The sequence below is a fragment of the Mesoplodon mirus genome, assembly GCF_964341445.2.
Source record: "Mesoplodon mirus genome assembly, chromosome: 3".
In the NCBI taxonomy this organism is placed as follows: domain Eukaryota; kingdom Metazoa; phylum Chordata; class Mammalia; order Artiodactyla; family Ziphiidae; genus Mesoplodon; species Mesoplodon mirus.
Window position 1 is genome coordinate 39,601,960 of NC_138978.1, and position 20,794 is coordinate 39,622,753.

General features: G+C 54.3%; 1 protein-coding gene across 5 annotated transcripts in view; it reads right to left on the minus strand.

The window, feature by feature from the left end:
* ERI3 (ERI1 exoribonuclease family member 3) overlaps positions 1 to 20,794 on the minus strand; it is a 130,385-nt gene that overhangs the window by 16,470 nt on the left and 93,121 nt on the right. For 4 of the 5 annotated variants that reach the window (XM_082613646.1, XM_082613643.1, XM_082613642.1 and 1 more), the window contains one exon: positions 8,938 to 9,037. The exons of the other annotated variant lie outside the window; for it this stretch is intronic. In XM_082613646.1, coding sequence (XP_082469772.1) covers positions 8,938 to 9,037 — 100 coding nt within the window. The remainder of the gene's footprint in view (positions 1 to 8,937; positions 9,038 to 20,794) is intronic. 5 annotated transcript variants of the gene reach the window in all.

The following is a 20,794-nucleotide window of genomic DNA, read 5'->3' on the forward strand; positions in this document are numbered from 1 at the left end:
CCCGCCCCAATCTGGCTTCCTCCCACTCTCTGGTCAGTACCAGCTCTCAAGGCTTATTACCTAGGATGGGGGACTGGAAGGGTACCCACCCACCCTAGACACCAGGTTGGGCTGCGGTTCCCAGCTACCCCAGGGGAGGGGCTTAGCTCCCAGAGCCCTGCCACCAGAGACAGTCAGGGTTTTTGTGCAAGACCCCGTGGGTGTAAGGACCCTGTGATGGTACGTGTGGCCCTCACATGGGGGGTGGGGACCTGCTCTGGTGTACAACTGTGACAACACTGTGGAGCCATGTGGCCCTGTGTATCTTTATCTTGGGCAAGGTTTTGCTGTGACTGCTGCAGACAAAGATTTGTGTGACAGGCTATGAGCGTGAATGATCCATGCCCTAACCCCCAAACCCCCAGGGCAAAATACAAAAGGACCAGGCAGCTGCAGGCGATGGTCTAAGTGGGCCTGGGATGTGGCCCCGGCAGCTCCAGGACCAAATCCCCACCAGGCAACCTTATTCACTCCCTCAGAAGCAAGAGAGGCAAGCAGGGTTACCCTGCCCTAGGGCTCATCTCATCCCTGTCCTCGGGCTGGCCTTGGCTTCTGGCCAGATGCCCCCCTGGGGCCCAAGGAGCCTCCTGGGGGCCTGGGGTGCCCCCTGTGGGCAGGAGTCCTGGGGTCTGGCTGGCCTGCTGCAGAGTTTAATAATAGTAACAGTGAGAGTAAGCGTTTCCATCCCTCCTGCCTTTGGGCAGAAGAAGAAAGAAAAGAGGAGGGAGAGGAGGGAGTGGAGGGAGCGGGCTGAAGGGAGGCTTTGAGGCCTCAGAACTCACATCAAACGGCCGGATCTGGGCCTAATTGTCTGACCCCTGCCCCTGCCTTCAATCAGCTCTGCGGCTCCCCGCCCGCCCCTCGCCTAACTAGCAGCCATGTTCTCCTCATTAGGACAAGCTCCCCTTGCACACATGTCCCCGGACATGTCCCCAGCACTCGCAGCTCCCAACCCTGCCTGGTGGGAGGGTACAGCGGGGACCCAGTTTTGGCGGGGCTCCTGGGACAGCTCTTCCCTCAGCCACAGCTGGCTGGCCTGAGCGGCTCAGCACCTCTCCCTGAGCTGCAGGGTCCTGGATGCCACGTGCTGTGACATATCCCTGGGCTGGCTCAGCCGCTGGGCGCGTTCTGTCCTCTGTGTGTCCTTCGTGCTACAGCCCAACTGTCTCAGACACACAGCTCCTGAGGGCAAGATACATATGAATCCTGCCCCCTTCGGGCTGGTTCAGCTGTTTCAGCCTGGCTGGGGGTCTGGTCTGGGTCAGGGTCTGTGTTCAGAGGCTAGGAGCTGAAGGAACTTGTCTGCCTACTGTGCAAGGGTGGTTCCCTTAAACAGATCCAGGCGTGGCGATGTGTGAGTGTCTGCGGCTGGTGGCATGGCAGTGAGGCAGGAGAGCTTGGTGGTTAAGAGCTCTGACCCTAGAGAGATGTATGTTTAAATTCTAGCTCTCCCGCTTCCTGGCCCTGCTGCTTTGGCTGCATGACAACCTTCTTGAGCCTCAGTTTCCTTATATACAGTAGAGGTGACAGCCCCAATCTCACAGGGTTTGGGAATTCAATGAGATTACAGACATAAAGTCCTCTGTACTACATCCGGCACTCAGCAAGTCTTGTGGAAGGATACAGGTGTGGATGGCGGATTCAGACCAGACCAAACAAATTCCCTTCTCCACAGGCCACAGGCCTCGCTTCGTCCAGCTGGGTCAATAGTGTCAGGGACAGAAGGAGCTGTGAAGAAGGGTCCAGAGCCCTGCAGAAAAAAAGAGCAGCTCCCAGGGGACCCAGCTGATACCAGGGGCAGAAGCACCAATGCTGGAACCAAAGCTTGGGGGCAGGAATGTCACACAGCAGTTTCAGGTGGGAGGGGCAGGGGCCCAGCTTAAGGACTGTCAGGTGGCTTGAGGTCAGATAAGGTAGGTTAGTAGGGCTGGTCCATGAGGTATGGATCGTCCCTTGAGTACTGTGGGCTTGGAAGGAGGGGATGCTGTGAACACCACTGGAGTGAAGGCTGACTGGACTGCTCTACGTATTAATTCTCAGGGTACCAGACCTGTATAGGATTGGGGGAAGGGCTGGCCTGGTCTGGGCCCTGACATTGTCTCTCACCTTAAACCAGTGGTAATGACTTGCAAATATTGATGAAAACACAAACTACAGAGACTGTGTTTTTCGGGGAGTGAAGGTGGGGAGAGGGGATAAGGAGGAAAATAAACTGAAATGAAGTCCGGTTATCTCCCATCTGTGGCTGCTCCTAATCCCCCAGCCCAAAGGAATCCAATGCAGCCCCTTATCTGCCCTGTCAATCACTCCATCACCGCCCAGTGCTTGGTGGGCACCACATGCCCTCGCACACACTCAAGCACATGCTCACACATGCACACACACGCACACACTCACTCCAACTCTTGCTCCAACACTCCTGCCCACCCCCCAGCCCATTACTCCTGAGTAGGAGCAGCCAGCACGCAGGTCCTGCCAGATGGATGCAATTTGCATAATATCAGCAGCGGAGGCTGCAAGATCACCAGGGGTCAGGGCGCTGACATCTCCGCTCAGTCTATCTGCAAGTGCTAATTTGGCCAGCATTGATCTGTCTTTCTGATTTCTTTGTCATTTACGTCTGCGTTGGTTTGACAGGAGATACAGAGAGAGACAAGGGGAGGCCAAGCCAGGCCTGGGGCTAGGAAGGTAGGGAAACAAAGATTGCACTTCCCAGTGCATCTCACACACACAGAACACACACAGACATACACCAGAACCTCCTCCATCTATCTGTCACTACACTCATCCATCCGTCCATCCATTTTTCCATCTGTAGTTGCTCCTGAAGACTAGAGCCTGGTATCTGGCAAGGACCAGTTCCTCAGATGTCCCTGGACTCCAAGGGTGCCAGCTCAGGGGGGAAGGCGTGAGCAGCCCTGAGCACTAATGCAGGCAGGCCAGTGGAGGCCCTGTCAATGCCTGGAGACTTATCCCTCCTTGTGGCTGGCCATCCCCTGGCTCCTCACTTTCTCTGGGACACACTAGAAAGAACCGGACGGGGCAGAGAGGAAGGAGGTGGTGTTGGGGAGTGGTAGTGCTGGGGAAACAAGCACACTCCAGCTGTCTCTGAGCCTCCTCATAAGGCAGCTGTGCTGACTCCTCCCCTCCCAGCCCTGAAGATGGCCAAAGCAGGGGGCAGGGGGCAGGGGGCGAGGCACCCCTCCGCCTCTCTGGGACAGGGCTATCATGTCTGCAGAAGCCTCATATCAACTCTTCACCACCCTCAGGTCATCCAAAGCCCAGACTGGGCTCTGGCTGATTCTGAAGCCCCCTAGCTCAGCCAGGAAGCCCAAGATCAGATCGGGTCTACATCCTACCTGCTGGACCCTTGGCCAGAGTCCCCACATTCTCCCCTTGGTAGGAAGGTTCACCACAGGGATGGGAATGCTGCCTGGGCAGGAGATGTCATGGGGAAGGGGAGGGGAGGAGAAGATGGGAATTCTGGGAAGGAAGAGCCCACTGCAGAGAGGTGGGCATGGTCACTCTGTCAAGGGAGGCAGAGGGGCTTGAGCCTTCCAAGGGTGCCCCCCAGTGGCTCTGTCTTCACCCCACCTCTTTCCCTCGCCCACGGCAGCAGGAGCAGGTGATCAGAAGGAACTCCCTGCTGGGCAAGAGGGGGGCTGGCGTTTGGTGTGTGCTAATCCCAGGCCGAGGTCTTCAGAGGGACCGGGGAACTTCAAGGAGGGAAAGGCAGAGCTGTACTGCAGACGAGCTCATTAGCCAGCACCCCACCCCCCCACGAGGAGGAGGGCGGGCAGCCCAGGGAGCGCGGCAGCGGAGGCGGCAGAGAAAAGGCTGTCACTGTCCTTTCTTCCTTTTGGTACAAGCATCTCCCTGAACCGACGATTCTCCTGCAGTGACACCTCTCACGGGCGCTAATGAGATCCGTGTCACAGAGCTAATGTGCTCTGACTGGACTCTGATAGACACCCCACTCCTTCAGGGGAGCCCACAGGCCAGCACTGCCCCCCAGGGCCAGGCCCCACCTGCCAGCCCGCTCTCTTGCCAAACTGTGCTGGGCAGCAAACTCCTGAGAGAGCCCACCTGGTGTCGGGCCATCCTGTCTCACCTGGAGCCTTTGGGACCCCCAGTCCCTGAGCAGAGAGGGTAAGCAGCCAGGGCAGGACCACCCAGCTGGGCACCAGGGAAGGTTCCGACTGTTCTCCCCGCCTGTGACACCAGCAGTCTGTGGGGCCTCTGTGTCCCAACAACAGGGGAAATCTGACATTTCCCGGGCAGACTTCCAAAAAGAAAGAAGGGAAGGAGGCCCAGGCCCCGCCCTTAGAGAGGTCAAGTACGTAGGGCCTGATCATTACCTATAACTGGGGTCCAGGGATGTATTCTGCGTGCTCACAGTGGGAGGGTCAGGCAAGATCCCCAGAGGAGGGGGCCCCTGGAATATGGGCAGGATTTTCCTGGGCCACGAGGTGGAGAGCAAACAGAAATCACAGTGCAGAACTAACTGTCGGGGTCAGGAGGAGGCCGGAAGCCAAGTGTTAGGGCCCCGGCTCCAAGGGCGACTGTAGCAGGGTGAAGGGTGGAGATGCCCCCGCCCCTTTCTTCCTCAGCTGCTGCTACCGAAGATTGTCAAGACCTGTGTGTGTTACACGACACTGAGGGAAAGGCAGAACGTGAGCTTGTTTTCTTCCTCACCATCTCTGTTGGCAGCACAAAGCCCAAGACCAAAAAGGTGCTCCTAAGTTCAGCACGGCGGTGAGAACACAGGCTTTGTGCTCAGGTGGACCCGGGTTTGAATCCTGGCTCCTCAGTTCAACTGCCTCTGTGACCTCAAGCAAGTCACTTAACTAAGCCTGAGCCTCCCAATCTGTAAAATGGGAACGATAATGCCTGCCTTCATGAGAGTGTGAAAATTAAATTAGCGCCCCCAGATAATGTGAGTGCCGTGCTGACCACTTGCTGAAATGAAAGAAGGCCCACTCAGCAGTCCCCTCTGGAGGCCGCCCTGCCTCGGAAGCCACCCGAGCCAAGAGTGCTGACGGAGCCCGCTGACCCAGCCAGTCAGCAGTCCTACAAATGTGCAGTCCCCTCACCTACAACCTGCTCCATGCCACCCTGCTCACCAGGCTCCCAAGGGCAAATCCACCCCCCAGGAGGAGGCGTCCCTCCCCGACCACGAGCCCACTTGGACAGCCCCCGAGCCCCCTCTCTGCCCGGAGCTCCATCCTGGAACCCTACCTCTTCCTCAGTCCCCAGGGCCAGGCCCTCACCCCATCCTGGCGACTGTACCTGTGAGCTGGGTGGGGGCAGTGTCCTGTGGCTGTCATCTCCCAACGCACGTTCAGCACCTACCACAGCTCCTGACACACAGTAGGTGCAAGGCAGACATCCACCACCTCCCTCCCCATGGCCACTGCCGGCCCTGAACTAACCACCACCTCCCGCATGACTTATTACACACACACCCCGACGCCCGTGGCCTCCCCTTCTGCGATTTCTCCTCACTAGTCCTCTCTATACAAACTCAGATGGTGCTGACTGGAACCCAACTCTGACCAGGTCACTCCTCTACCCAAACACCCTACGGCTCCCCCTCAAACAGCTCAGCCGGGCGCACCGATCCCAGCGGGCCCCTCCCTTCCACAGCCTATGCCCCTGCCCTGCCCGGCAGCCCAATCCTCCAGCACGCCTGCCCCCTTACTCTGTCAGCACCTCCTCCACCCCAATGCTCAGCAGGAGTCCCTGCCAGGTAGGCCCCACAGGCTTCCCCTGCCACACATACCTTAGAAGGAGACTCAGAAGATCCCTCCAGGGCCCAGGGTCATCGGTGATCTGCACACCCCGCCACTGCCCTCCACGGCATTGTGGGAGAAGCCAGCAGCTCCTGGAGAGGGCCAGGCTGTGGGATCTGCAGAGCCCTTACCCAGCGTCACCAGTGCCGCCTCACCTCCCAGCAAGATACACACCACTCCCCGCTTCGGGCTGGCAGCTCCTCACACAGTTAATTAGCACCATGTCACTGAGGACCAGCCTGAGTGGCCAGTGACAGGAGCTGACCCCTGACCCCAGGGCTGGGAAACAGTCCACATCAAACTCTTACAGCGCGACCCTTTTAGCACGCACAGTAACTCGGGGCACCACTAGCTGAAGCTCATTAAAGCTGTCTCTTTGGCGCGAGGGCCATTAACCTCACCGCTCAAAACCCGCACCTCCCCTCCCCGCCTCTCCCAGCCCAATTAATGCCCTGCATCCTCCCCCGCTTCCAAGCACCCTCACCCACACCTCAGAGCCAGCCAGGAGCTGGCAGGGCAGCCCTCTTCATTCACAGATACAAGGACCAAGTGCCAGGAGCCCCCAGTGCCCTGGGGAGACCCTGGCATGGGCAGAGCGACAGAGGAGGCAGCTCCTTGAGCGGCCACTGTGTGCTCAGACCGCACAGGCCCTTCACACACGGGACCTCGCTGAGCTTTCCCAACAGCCCTGAGAGGCAGGTGGCATCGGCCCTTGTCTAAGGTCACAGGGCCTGAACTGCTTCTGGCTCCAAAGCCCTGACTTCATTGCCACCCACAGCCTTGGGCTGTCCCCTGGGGCCCACCCAGATGGAAAAACCTTCTTCTCTGAAGAAAGAGGGAATACTTCAGGGGTCCCAACCCAGAGTCAACATGGGAGAACCAACAAGAACGACATCACTGAGTCCCAGGAGGCAGCAGAAAGTGGGAACAAGGAACCCCTTCCTCTCATGAACACCCCCAGGACAGATACACAGAAGCAGGGCACCCAACTCAAGGCTGCGTGGGGTACATTAACCCAGTCCTGCCAGCCCCTCCCACCAGGCAGACTCAGTTTCTGGCAGCTCCTCCTTCCCTGGGCCAATGCAAGTCTTCTCAGTGGCCTTGGTTCTCTGGTCCCTCCCTTTCCCGTCACGCTTGCACTGATTCATCCACTCACTCACTCACTCACTGTCCATTCATCTACCATAGCATTTGTTGAGCACCTACTTAGAACTAGTGTGTACGGCACCAACTGCCTCACTGATTCTGGATCAGAGCTCTGATCCTGTCCTCATCTCACTCACGAACTTCCTGTCTCCTCAAAACCTCACAAAAAGCCACACCCTCTAACCTGGCATTCAAGGCTGGCTTGTTCCCCGTTTAATTTCTAGCCGTTTCCTAACCCAAATGTCCCACTCCAGTCACGGCAAACTACTTGCAGACGTCCAAAATTATCCTCTCAGCATGTCAGCCTTCCTCCTGCCCTTGGGCTTTTGTACACACAGCTTCCCCAAAGTGGAAAACCCTTCCCCCATCTGCCTGCCTAGCAAACTCCTATTCGTCCTTCAGGCATCCCCTGACTCAAGTCTCATCTTCTCTAGGAAACTTCCTGCTGACCTCCAAGGCCTATCAGCTTGCTAGGTTTGGGGTCTCCTCTAGGCTGTACGAAGTAACTCCTGTGGGAGGGAACAGCAGTGGTTGTGGGGTACTCCCAATTCCCCAGGCCCCTTGACCACTTTCTCTTTCCCCCTGGACCCCAGGAGAGCCTTGGGGGCCAATAAGAATGATATGGGGTGTCCCTGAAGTCAGTGAAATGTAAATGAAGAAGTAGAAGCCACCTGGCAACTGAGGACAGGGGAAACCTCCCTTGGGGCAGCCCAGGTGTTTCTATCACGACCCTGAGTACCCTGGGTGGCAACTGCCCAGTTCAGTCTCTGTCTCCTCCCAGGATGTGAGCTCCCCGAGGACAGGAACATCCACTCAGCATGCCCAGCCCCACTAGGCACCTGTGATGTCTGTGGACAGAATTAGGGGCCAGTCTGTAGCAGGTGACTGGACCCTTTCGGTGTTATCTTGCCAGGCCCCTCCCCCTTATACCTCCCCCAAAGTACACAGGTTATGATGATGTCGTAGCACCACCCAGGGTCACCCCTGCTCCTCCCCACGTGGGACAAAGCCTATGCCTGTCAAGTACCCTGCTTGAAAGCATTTGTATGCACATGTGTGCAGATGCACACACAAAATAAGATACACAGAAACGAACAAACACACTTTCTGATGGATACACATACAGGCTGATGGTTGCTTCCATACATAGACCGGTGCCCCCAGGAAAATGTATATAGATACACTGTTACACATACACGCATCCCTCAAAAAGATACACATACATGGACACATATAAACCCCTAGACAAACACACAGAGACATGCAGCTGAAGGTGCCATTCACACACACATACACTCACAGACACATAGCCACAATGATATATAAGAAGCTAGCAGAGCCTCCAATGCCTAGAACCAGCCCCCTCCCATGCAGGAATCCCCCCTGAGGGTGCACCCCCATCTGGTACCCCAAGTGGCTCCTCCCAACCCAGGCACCGCTCAATGGAGGCTGCTGCTCCTACGGGGGAGTTCAATACCCTGTGGACAGAGCCATCGGTCAGAAGGACCCTGACTAATTAAAAGCTGGTGAGGTTTAAATAATTCATCTCCTTAACTCCCATTGATCGCCCAGTTTAGTGGCCACAGACTTGAAACAATATTAAACAGCCTTCTCTAGCTCCACGGGGGGTGGGTAAGCTGACATGTGCCCACCCCTCTGAGGACATCACCCACCAGAGATGCAGCCAAGGGCAGGATCCCTTGGCCTGAATCCAAGGCCACCTGTGACCCACCCAAAGCCCAGACCCCAGCCTCCTCTTGAATGTTGTTTTGAGAGATCCTTTCCAATGGTCAGATTCCACTCTCCCCTCACTCCACCCCCCTTCCCTGCTCCCCCCAGCTATGGAGAGCACCCTGCTGGAGCACTGAATGAGCCACAGAACCCCTCTGTGTGCCAGGGGACTGGGGCATGTGGGCAGGGGATGGACCGAGTTGCCAGGGGGATATGTGGAGGGACTGACCGATGCCGCTGTGGGGCCGGCCTATGTGCTGCAGGCTGAGGCCCTTGTTCATGTCTAGAAGTCCATTCTTGGGCCAGCAGCCCATGGCGAAGCTGTAAGCCTGGAAGACAGGAGGCAAGAGTGGTTACCAGAGGCCCTGACCCCTGACACAATCCCATCACTCACCAACACCCCCAGCCCCCCATATCTTCCCAGCAAGGGCTTACTCTCATCATGCCACTTCATGGGAGTCCCCTTGCTGGGCCCCCTTTCCACCAGGGCCCCCTCCAGAAAACCCCTTCCTTCTCCACAGCTCCCTTTCTCCTGGGCATCTCCCCATCAGAGGCCCCCAGCTCCCACGGGGTGCCCCTCACCAGGCTCCTTCCTGGAGCTCCCATTTACTAAGATTCTCCTGATCAGGACCCCTCCTCTCACAGGGCATCCGCTTCAACCCATGCCCCCCCTTTCCAGAGTCCCTGGCCCTCTGCTGGGGCCCCTCCCCACAGCATTACTGGTCACAAAGACTGCTGTCGGAAGGGACTTGGAGACCAATATATCCAGACTTCACTCCACAGACAGGAAAACTGAAGCCAGAGACGAGGGGGCCAACTACCTGCCTGTGGTCAAGTTGCTTTTGACCTGGAGGCAGGCCAGACTGCGGAGCTAGTGCCACATGGGGGCTCAGCTGAGGAGGGGTAAGGTCACCTGGCCGACTCAGGCAGCTGTGAGGGGAGCACGTGAAGAGAGAGAGAGAGAGAGAGAGAGAGAGAGAGAGAGAGAGAGAGAGAGAGAGAGAGAGAGAGAGAGAGAGAGAGAGTGTGTGTGTGTGTGTGTGTGTGTGTGTGTGTGTGTGTGTGTGTGTGTGTGTGTGTGTGTGTGGTGGGGAGCAGATCTTGCTGAAGGTCAAGTGCTCACTTATGCATATTCAAAGCAGCCACCCATCGATCTGTACTTAATTGTTTTCCTGGGGTTGGGGAAGGAAGTGCTGGGGTATCGATCTGCTCAGGCCCCCAGCACTCCATTGTCCCCCTCTGTCCCCTGGCCGCCACCCACCTCCATGGTGGGGGGGCAGGGCACACGTCAGGCCAGGGACAGCACCTTCTCTTATATCCCTTACAGGCTCGATGACTAGATGTCACAGATGAGGAAACTGAGGCCAAGAAGAGACTTATAAGGGTTAGAATGCTATTAAGTGGCCCAACAGGGATTTAATTCCTGTTCAGCCTGCTAGCAAGTCCCAGGCTTCTACCAGTGGGCTTGCGAGGCTAGCTGACTCTTCAAACATTGCCCATCTCCTCACCTTAGAAGTCCCCAAACACCAGGCTGTCCTCCCAGTGGCAGGAAGGTGACAGCGTGTGGGACAGTGGTCAGTGGGAATGAAGCTTGGGTGAGTTTCCAGAAGTTGGATGGTGAGTCCACTGGTGGAACAAAGGTGACTGCTAGCCATGGTCAGGCAGGCACTGCAGAGCCCCCGCCCACCACTGGGCCCAGGAGGTCTCCATCCCACTGTAGACTGCCTCCCAGTGGAAGAGTGCCCAGCACGGGGTCAAAAACGGAGGACAGGAGGCTAGACACACAGGCTGTGCCAGGACCAAGGGGCTGGGCAGAGGTCTAGTACCCTCCCTTCCCAGCTGCAGGAACCAAGCCTCAGCCCCTTGGGCACTGGGAGGCTAGGAGCCAGTGTACTTCAACCTCAGCCCCCTCCAAAGCCACTTTCCTTGACCACAGAGGTACCAGCCACAGCCCAACTTCCCAGCCAACCCTCCCACCCTTCCCCAGGCCACAGCTGTACCCAGAAATCGGGGGCTGAGCATGAGGCTCAAGGACAGGGGAGAGGACGCTGGCTTGGAGCCAGGGCAGAGCTGGGACACAGGCAGCAAGGAGAACAGCCAGTGGGCGGTGCACAGCTGGAGGAGCTGCTGAGCGTGGTCAGGGCCGCGGCTGGAGCGCAGTGGGCCAGAGAGCAGTGGCGGGCTGGCTTTCAAGTACTTTAAAATCACTTACAAAGGGCGGATTAAACGATCAAAAATTCCATTTAATAGGACAAATAAAGAAATAACAATCTACTCTATCAGCCTGGAGAAGGCGAGCTGGATGGGTTTTTTCCCCCTCTAAAAAGGAAAAAGGGAAGGAAGGGGGAAAAAAAGAAGGATAATGTGTGTTTACTCAAGCAAAGAAAAAAATATTTAAGTGATGTCGGGGAGAAGATTGCAGTAACTAGTGAAGAATAACATCGTCTACTTTGCTGTCAAATCACACCCGAATTTCAGTAATAGATTCTCGGCTGACACTCAATTCAATTCGAAGGTGATCCTGCTTTATCCCAGCCCATCAAATATTAAACACTTGCATTAGCAGGTGCTGCCGCTTCCCGGCTTAAAGCGGCGGGCGGGCGGCAGGGCTGCGGAGGCCCCTCTGCTCCGCTTGCGGCTCGGGGACAGGGCAGCTCAGCGTTATCTGCACGTCATCCTGAGTCTTATCGCAGCTAAGCGGGAAGACCACTTCAGATAACATTAGGCGCCTGCCCCGACGCGTCACCATGATTAGATTATTATTATAATTATGACCCCCCAAGATCTGCAGATGGGGATGTGCAGAAGCGGGGTGGAGGGCAGCAGAGCCCAGGAGGGCCAGACTGGGCCTGGCTGGTCCAGGGCAAGCCGGGACCCACGGGGGGAAAACAGGGGTACCAGGCAAGGCGGTAGCCCGGTCCCGCCTGACGAATGCCTTTCAGGAAGGGCAGCCTAGCTTGTCAGAGCCGGGGCGAGATGAATTGGCGTCTCCACCGCGGCCGCGGGTGTCATGCCGCACAGTTTCGTATTCCCAGATAAGGCGTGATAACCAATTGCTGCCGTGACATGGCCTCATCCAGCACTTCCTCAGGGGGGCATGGGCGGGGGGAGGGGAAGGCACGTGCACATGGGTCTGCCAAGCTCCTAATAAGACGGATTTAATTTTTACAAACGCTGCTTCCAGCGGGGCCTTCACATACCAGCCAAAGTCCAAAATGATATTAAAAACGGTTAATTAAAACTGCTCTCCTTCAGCCTGGGCTCCCCGCCCCCCGCTGCCCCTGCTGAGAACCCTGGCATATCTCCTCCAGGTGCTGCCATGCACCTCTGCAGAGCGGAACCTTCAGAAGTGACCACCTGCCTCGTGGAAACCCCCCTAGGCACAGTACCAGGGCACAGCCCCACAAGCTCCCCTCAACTCCTGCTATCCTAGGTACCCCTCAGGCACAGCCAGCAGAGAGCCACCCAGAGAACACAGGGTCCTTTCACAATCTGTGTTCCTATCAATGTGTGGTCTGGATCTTGCACCTGCTGCCCCTGTGAGCCTGTACCCACATGCCCACCACCCCCAGCACTCACTTCTAAAGTCCTTCCCCTGCTCCCCCCCACCCCAGATATATACACCATCAAGCACGAGTACACACACCCACCAAACTCTCCCTCAGGTGACTCAGCCCATCCTTCCATTCCCTACTCCCTTCAGGCATCCTCCCTAAGAGATTACATCCATCTGTGAATCTTAGCAGAGCCTTCCCAGGAGTCCAGCTCAGGGCAAGGTGATGTGGGCTATATCTCAGAGATTCTGGCTGAGAAGTCAAGGCTGGGACCAGAGAGCCATCAGAGCAGGAGGATTGGGGAGGCTATCCCTTGTGGGTTGCCCACAAGCACAATGGAGAAAGACAGGCCCATGCGGGGTTGGAGATGGCTAGGAGAGCTTCCTGGAGGAGGTGGTACTGGAGGCACCAGGAAGAAGACACAGCAAGGACAAAGGAGAATGACAGGAGCAAGCTTGATGAGAACAGGCAAAGGCTGGGGTATGGCTAGGGCAGCCAACATGGGTGGAAGGAGAAAATATTTTGAGGGCTGCCTCCCAGCTCTGTGCAACACTGGCCACTGTCATCAGTCAAGGGGCCCTAATATTGTCTACCCCCTTTCTCCCACCTACTTCCTATCCCCATTCCCTCCCTCTCTTCTGCCAGCCTTTGGGGTGTGGGGTAAGGCACCCAAAAGCTTTTTGACCCTGATCAGTGCTGGGCAGAAATTTAAGAGCCAAAGCCTGTGCCTGGGCCCCTTTCCCATGATGGTTCCAAATTCTCTGGGTGCCACTTCTCTAGCTGCACCTTTCCCAGCTACCAGGGCCCAACCTGCCCATCTGTGGCTTCCCGGCCAGAGGGTGGGGCAGGTGGAAGGATGACGGAGAAGTCCTATCCAGGGCAGGTAGAGTCAGGGTGAAAGATGCTGGGCCTCCCAAACCACCCACCCCAGCCCTGTGCCAGGCAGGCACGCACACTTTCCTTCCCCTGGGCTGCTGTAATTTCCATGCGCAGGGAAGCAGGTGCCGAGCTGTTCCCGGCTGGCTCTCCCCTCTCGCGGCTCTGCCCGCCTTGGCTGCTGCCCCATTAGCTTAGTGGCCAGCCATCTGCGACGGGCCTGCCGCGCAGCCCTGCTGTAGGCGCGGCGGGTGGCCCCCTGTGTAACAGGGAGCTTTGCCATTAGCGCCTTTAATATTCTGACACCTCAGCACAGCCTGCTATTACATGCAAACGCTGATCGCCCTGTGAAATTACATTGCTGGGCCCGCGAAATGGAATCGTGTATAATCAGCCTCCTCCATGCACTGTCAGTCCCATCACAAACACTGCGCCCGGCGGCTTACGGGGGCTTAGCAGCTGCGACAAGTGTATTGGGTTTAATAGATGAAGTAGCCCTCATCGGCAGCAGCATCAGATCCTTCAAAGAGGAAAGACGAGGCATCGACAGCTGCTAGGGTGTCTCTGCCCACCCATTTGCTACCTTACCAGGGCCCTGAGCGTCGGGTGGACACAGAGTGGGCAGGGCAGTGGCTGGGTCTAGAACCCAGCTCAGACCGCAAAGAGAAGCACAAACTGCTCTGCAACTTCCAGAAAACCCACAGCCTACAAGCTGGCAGCAGCACATCTGACCCATCCATCCTCCCCACGAGGTCACCCTGTGGGCCTAAGGCTGAAGGGTCATTTCCCAAGAGGAGGAACCAAATCAAATCACCTGCCTTTCCCATAAACACCCAACGGGCAAAGATATAGAGGTGATACTCTGGAGGATGGGGGGAGAGAGAGTCTGGCAGACATAACTACTACCTAACCTTTTCTTTAACTGGCCAACACATCTACAGTTGGTGAACCAAGTACCAAGGCAACAAATATACATGAAGATGGCATTCCCAGCAGCCCAGGCCTCATGGAAAGGCAGTGTGTTCAGGCTCAGGCGTTGGTTCCCAATTCTGCCAATTATTAGCACCGTAACTTTGGATGAGTTATTAAACCTCTCTGGGCCTCAACTTCCTGTACTGTAAGATGGGATGATAGTTCTTTCTCCCTGGTATACCTGAGGTCACTCAGGAACACCCACTCCCACTGCCACCTCCAAATATTCTTGGTGCCATCACCCAAAATGCAGATTGCCTTTGAGAATGCTGGTCCCTCTCCCTTTTCCAGGTTCAGTTTAACACCGATCATGGCAGACTGTATTTTCCAGTGACTGTCATAACATTATCTTCCATCTCACGTATGCTCTTCTTGCAATATGACTCTGATAAACCTGCCATCAAGAGGGGGAGTCTAGGGCTCCCTTAGTGGCGCAGTGGTTAAGAATCCGCCTGCCAATGCAGGGGACATGGGTTCGAGCCCCGGTCTGGGAAGATCCCACATGCCGTGGAGCAACTAAGCCCGCGTGCCACAACTACTGAGCCTGCGCTCTAGAGCCTACAAGCCACAACTACTGAGTCCATGTGCCACAACTACTGAAGCCTGCGCACCTAGAGCCTGTGCTCCACAACAAGAGAAGCCACCGCAATGAGAAGCCCACCCACCACAACGAAGAGTAGCTCCCGCTCGCCGCAACTAGAGAAAGCCCGCGCACAGCAACAAAGACCCAATGCGACCAAAAATAATTAATTAATTAATTAATTATTAAAAAATCATTAAAAGAAAGGGGGGAGTCTACACCTCTCCCTTTGAAATGGGGTGGGCTTTTTTTTTTTTTTTTAAAAAAACTATTTCAACTAAATAGTAACACAGAAGTAATGCTATGTGATTTCAAGGCTATTTCAGAAATGCTGAGGAAGCTTCCTCCTCACTCGCTGGAACATTTTCCCTGGAGCCCTGAGCTGCTTGTAAGTGGTAAGACTGCTCCAAGGCAGCCATGCTGTGAGGAAGCCCAAACTAGCCCACAAGCAGAGACCACATGGAGAAGCCATGAGACTAGGTGAAGAAAGAGAGATGCCCAGCCAGCCCCCAGCTGCTCCACCCACACACTGTGCCAGCTCCAGTCACTGACCACAGATACGTGAGAGGACCTGGGCCAAAACTACCTAACTGAGCCTTTCCTGAATTCCCGACTCATAGAAACCATGAGAGATAATAAAACAGCTGTCGTTGTTTTAAGTCACTAAGTTTTGGTGTTAAGTTATGCAGCAGTTCTGGAAAACTAATGCCTACTCACTTCTGGATAAACTGTGTCAATACTTTCAACTTCCTCTTTCTGGCTGCTTCTAGACAATTCTTCCTCTCCTTCTGGGACCTCATTCTAAATCATCATCACTCTGGGTAACTTCAGTATCTACGGGATAAACTCACTCATGAATCTAGCCTCTTGATTTCTCAGCTCCCTGTGCTCTAATGACCTTCTCCGCTACCAATTTCAGCCATCTCTCCCTGGGGCCACACCCGGGGCCTTATTACCCAGCATTGCTCTCCTTCTGGAATCATACAATGACAGATTCCACTCCGATCGCAGCCTCTGTCCTTCCAGCTTTTGAACCCTCTCTCCCTCTACTCTTGCTTTTTTTCCTCATCTGTCAATCCCCTTCTAGCCCTTTTCTACCAAACCTGGACCTCTTGAATCTATGACTTCAACCAGCCCAATCTTGAACTTCCCTAAGAAACCCCAACATGACTCTGTTTCACCACACTTGCACTTGAGCTCAGTGATGCTGGAAAGAAGTCACTGTTCTGTATAGAAAGAGGCCACTATAGATCCAAGATCACTATCTTAGCAACCCTCAATGGTATCCAACCACCCTACTCCCCTCCTACTTTCACAAAGAAAATAAAAGCTGCTAGGCAGAACTCTTCCAACTGCATGCCCTTCATATACAAATGCATCTGTAACCTTCCCCACTTGCTCGTGCACCAATGCTGTTCTAATGGAAGAGACACCTCACTTCCAGTCTAAGGGCAAGCCCACGCTTGTGCTGTACATCTCACTCTTTTTCCATCTTCTCGGGCCCTGTTTCATCTAGTATCCCCTTTCTAAATTCTGAACCTCCCCATTTCTGCTGGCTCCTTTCCATTAGCATTCAAGCATATGCTTGAATCTCTATCATCTTTACATAACTTTTTGTGTCTTCATTTCCTTTTTGTAAAATGGGGGTAAAAACAGTTCCTATCCCATAGAGTTGATGTGAATGAGTTATTGCATGCACGGTGCTTAAAACAATGCCTGGCTCTTTGAAAGTTATATAAGTATTAGATAATTATTTTTAAAGTCTTCCATTTATTCCACATCCTGATCCAGCTACTGCCTGTTCTCCTGTTAACAACCAAACTTCTCAAGGCTGTCTCCACTCACCTCCCCAACACCCCTTAACCCCTGCAGTCTGGTTGCCAGCCTTATCATGTCACTTAGCTCCAGCGAAGGTCAACAGTCCTCACCATGCTGCCCACGTCTATGGACAGTTTCAGGCTCTTGCTGCCTTTGCCACCCTGCAGCCTGCTTCACATCTTTGAAATCCTTCTCCTTTGATTTTTCTCAGCACCCTACTCTTTGAGCTTTCCCCTCTCTCTGACGTCCTCCTCACAGTCTCCTGTAGAGTCTCATTCATCTGGTCATGTGTGGGCTTATGCATGTTCCCTTCCTGTTTCTGTCTGTGCTCTACCCCCCCTCCTGGGTGATTTCTTCAACTCCCTGGTCTTCGACCTCTCCAACTTGCAAATTGATATTTTTTGCCACTACTTGAGTGTCAAACATATATTCTATTGCCTACCTGGCATTTCCACCCAGGCACTTCATTCTCAGTAGGTTTAAAACCAATTTCAACATCTCCTCTCCAAAGTGCTCCTTCTCCTGGGCTCCCAAATCCCAGTGAAAACCCTTACCATCTACCTGCTCTACCAGAAATGTGGGGGCCAGCCTTGCTTCCTTCTTCTTCCTTACCTCTCACCAAGGCCTGAGATTGCTGTTTCATGCCCCCAAGACTCTACTCGAGTAATTCCTTCAGCCTACCCAGGATGCCCTCTGCATTCTCCCACTTTTTTCCCTTAATGAACACATACTCTTCTTTCAACACTCAATTCAAAAGTATCTTCCATCACCAGGCCTTTCCTGACTTGTCCCTTCCCTAAACCCACCCAGACTCTGACTAGCATCTGTATTATTAGATCTGTTTACAAATCGGTTGCCCCATGATGCTGGGAGACTCTCGGGGTGGGGCTGTATCTACTCTCTCTGAACGGCCTCCTTTGAGGGAAGGGCGAGAAAGCACCTCTCTGGATATAATCCCGCCAGGCAGAAAGGCCTGGTTTTCAGAGTTGCTGCTCCTGCCAGTCCTATTCAGTCTCCTTCAGGAACCACTGTTGATCCTGTCCAGCGGAACAGCAATCCCACCCAACCCCCAGCCATCCTTGGAACTGGGGGCTCAGCTGCCTGGGTTAGGAAAGAAGGGGAGACTGTCCCTGTCTCCCTTCTCCTTTTCTGAACTCTTTGGTCTTATGGGTGGTCTTGACTCCATTCCTTGGGCCAGCAGAGACCTGGCCAGCACGGGTATAGCAGCAAAAGGACGGACACTCCCATCAGGTGACACAAACACATCCTTTCTACCTCCAGCTGGTCGTGCTCCATGTTCACAGTGTTCCCTGGCTTCCAACATACTTCAGGGGCACCAGAGCTGCTGCCGCTGTCCATCAACAGCACCTGAGTGGAATCATTATTTTCTCTGTGTACTTAACCTTCCTGCTCACTGCCTACAACAGGACAGCTGCCTCTAGTGCGTGGGACCATCACCACAGCAAAGGCGGGGGCTGTGCCACAGGTCCAGGACCCACAACATTTGGAAGACAGCTGCCAGCGCAGTTTGATCCCTGGGGTCCTGAGTCTATGTTTGGATAGAGCCATCTTCCTCATGTTCCCAGAGCCCTTGCTTCACTGCTGAGTCACAGTGGACTTGGGGACACTGAGGTTTCTGGGGAGAGAACCAGATAAGGAGCAGGATCCTGAGCCGTGCCGCCTGAGCCTCCACAGAGGAGGCTGGCCTGGCTGGGGCTCCACATGCACCGCCACAGAGTCGAGGCAGCTGCCCAGAGTGAGGGCTACATTGGGGGTTTTCTTTGTTTTCGTTACAGTTTCTTCTCCCATTGCTTCTTTTGAGCCAGCCCTTTCCTCCCCGGGGTGCTGGGGATTGAATGAAACACCACCCCCGGCTCCAATAAGTGTATTTCAATTACATCTGTCACTGCATAACGATATAATGATATATCATGTGATATTAAATCCATGGTAATCATATCAGGGATTTTTTTTAATCGTGCACTAATCGCATTATTACATCTCTATAATTAACAACAGGAGGTATGGAAATTCAGTTAAGGCAGAAGGCTCAAGGTACTCCCCCCACCCCACCCCCACCCTAGCTCCCCCAGATTAGGGCCCGATTAGGAGACGGGAACTGCAGGACACTAGCAAAATGGGCCAAAGCTCCCACCTCCCAGTACCTCAGCCATGGGCACAGCCTTCAGCATCCGGGGCTGGCAGACATAGGCCAGACTGAGACCAGGGTGCTTGCTGTCTGTCTTGTGGCTGCTCAGGAAAGAGCCTGGGGCAGAGGCCACACAGAGAGGGCCAACAACAAGGCAGCTGGGCCTGCCAGACCTCCTGTCATTGCAGCGCCAAATCTTCTCCATGGGGAGGGGTGTTTGTTACCTTTCCTTCAAACCAGCCAGGCCCTCAAAGGTGCTTGTAGGGCACAAGGCAAGTTCCTGCCTCATGGCCTCCTAGACCAGAATTCCTCCTACTGCTGCTACACATACTCCCTCCCTTGACCTAGCCCTTTGTGTTGGCAGCTCTTAACATCACCAAGTCCAGCAGCTGTGATGTCTCTGCCTCTCAATCCTATCATCCCTGAGCTGAACAGACCCAATTCTTCTTGGGGCCATTCCTCCCCAGTTCTCCCTCTGAAGTTTGGCCCTGACTACTGCATGATAAGTAGATTTCTGATAACCACTGGAGCCGTTCTCCCATCCCCCCAGATGGTCCAAGTTCTTATGTCCTCCCACCCAGGCCTATATGGAGAAGGGAGGGGCTTGGGACTGCAGCCTGAACTATGTCAAATGACCCTGTCTCTCCCACCCCCTTCCTGATACTGAGCTGTCAGGACTAATCCCCTCAGGGGTGTCAGAAACCAGTCTGCAAAGCAGAATTTTGTGTTTCAAGTCCAAAGCTTTGAACTTAGCATGTAACTAGTCCTCAGTGAGGGGCAGGCATTTTGCTAAGTTTGACTCTCAGAAGTTGGACAGGCCTGAAGATGAAAGAGAAAAATCATGTCCTTTTTCCTAATAAAAAGGAGACACTAATAGCAGTCAGCACTTAGGCAAAGCACTTTAAGTTTCTAAAGTCCTTTCCAAATTAAAATATAAGCCTTTACTGAGCATGTGACACCACCACCACGGCCACCCAGCCCTCACAAACGAAGGCAGGTACGTGCTGGCACCCAGCACACACACCTTCACTTCTTTCTCCCTAGGAAAATGGAAAGGGTGCTCAAACCTTCATCCCAGACCTCCCTCCCTCTTTGTTGGCTTGCTCATGTAACACACACTTAATGAGCAAATCCATGTGCCAAGCTCTGTGCCCGGTGCTGGGGATAAAGCACACTAGGCCGCTCGCTGCCTTCCAAGCTAGGGACGTCCCTGGCGGTCCAGTGCTGAAGCCTTCTCCTTCCAATGCAGGAGGTGCTGGTCCGATCCCTGGCTGGGGAGCTAAGATCCCACATGCCACGCAGCCAAACACCAAAACATAAAACAGAAGCAATATTGTAACAAATTCAATAAAGACTTAAAAAAAAAAAAGAAAAAAGGAGCTTCCAAACTAGAAGGAGAGACATGTCAACTCACACATGGTGGGGGACTGAGATCCTACAAGAGCCCCAAGGGAGAAACCAGCCTTAGAGGGGGAATAACTGAGAAGGACCAAGATGGCTTTCAATGGAACATCCAAGGTGGGGTGGCTGTGAAAGGTGGATATGCAGGCCAGGAGCTCAGTTCCAGGGGTCTGAGCTGAGACAAGAAAGTCCTAGGAAAGCACATGGGTGGCGCAGGACACTGCAGGAGTGGATAAGCTCACCCAGGAAGAGAATAAGCCTTTAGGGTCAACGAGGCCCTTCTCTTCTCTGATGTTTGGACGGAAACGAGGAAGGCTGAGAGACGGGACGGCTGAACACTAGAGCCTCCAGAGCTAAGGCCCAAAGAGACTTCTCTCTGGGCACACCCAACATCCTGGCCTCTGTCCCTCCCATTGTCATCTCCACCTTCACTTTACCCAGATGTGACAGGACGAAACAGTGTGGACTTCAGGCTCACACTGACTTAGTCACAACAAACATTACTATGAGAGCCTATTATATGCCAGGCCATATGTGTACTTGTAGCAATACAGACACAGTACTGTCCTCAGAGAGCTTCCAGTCTATTAGAAAAAGCCCATGTTAAATAAATAGCAACATAAATAATCATTAAGTTATCATAAGGGCTCAAAGAAGAAAGGTGGGCTGTTTATAGGATGCAAGAGGGGAATCTGACCTAGCTGGGGAACTCTGAGGACAGGTCAGCAGAAACTGA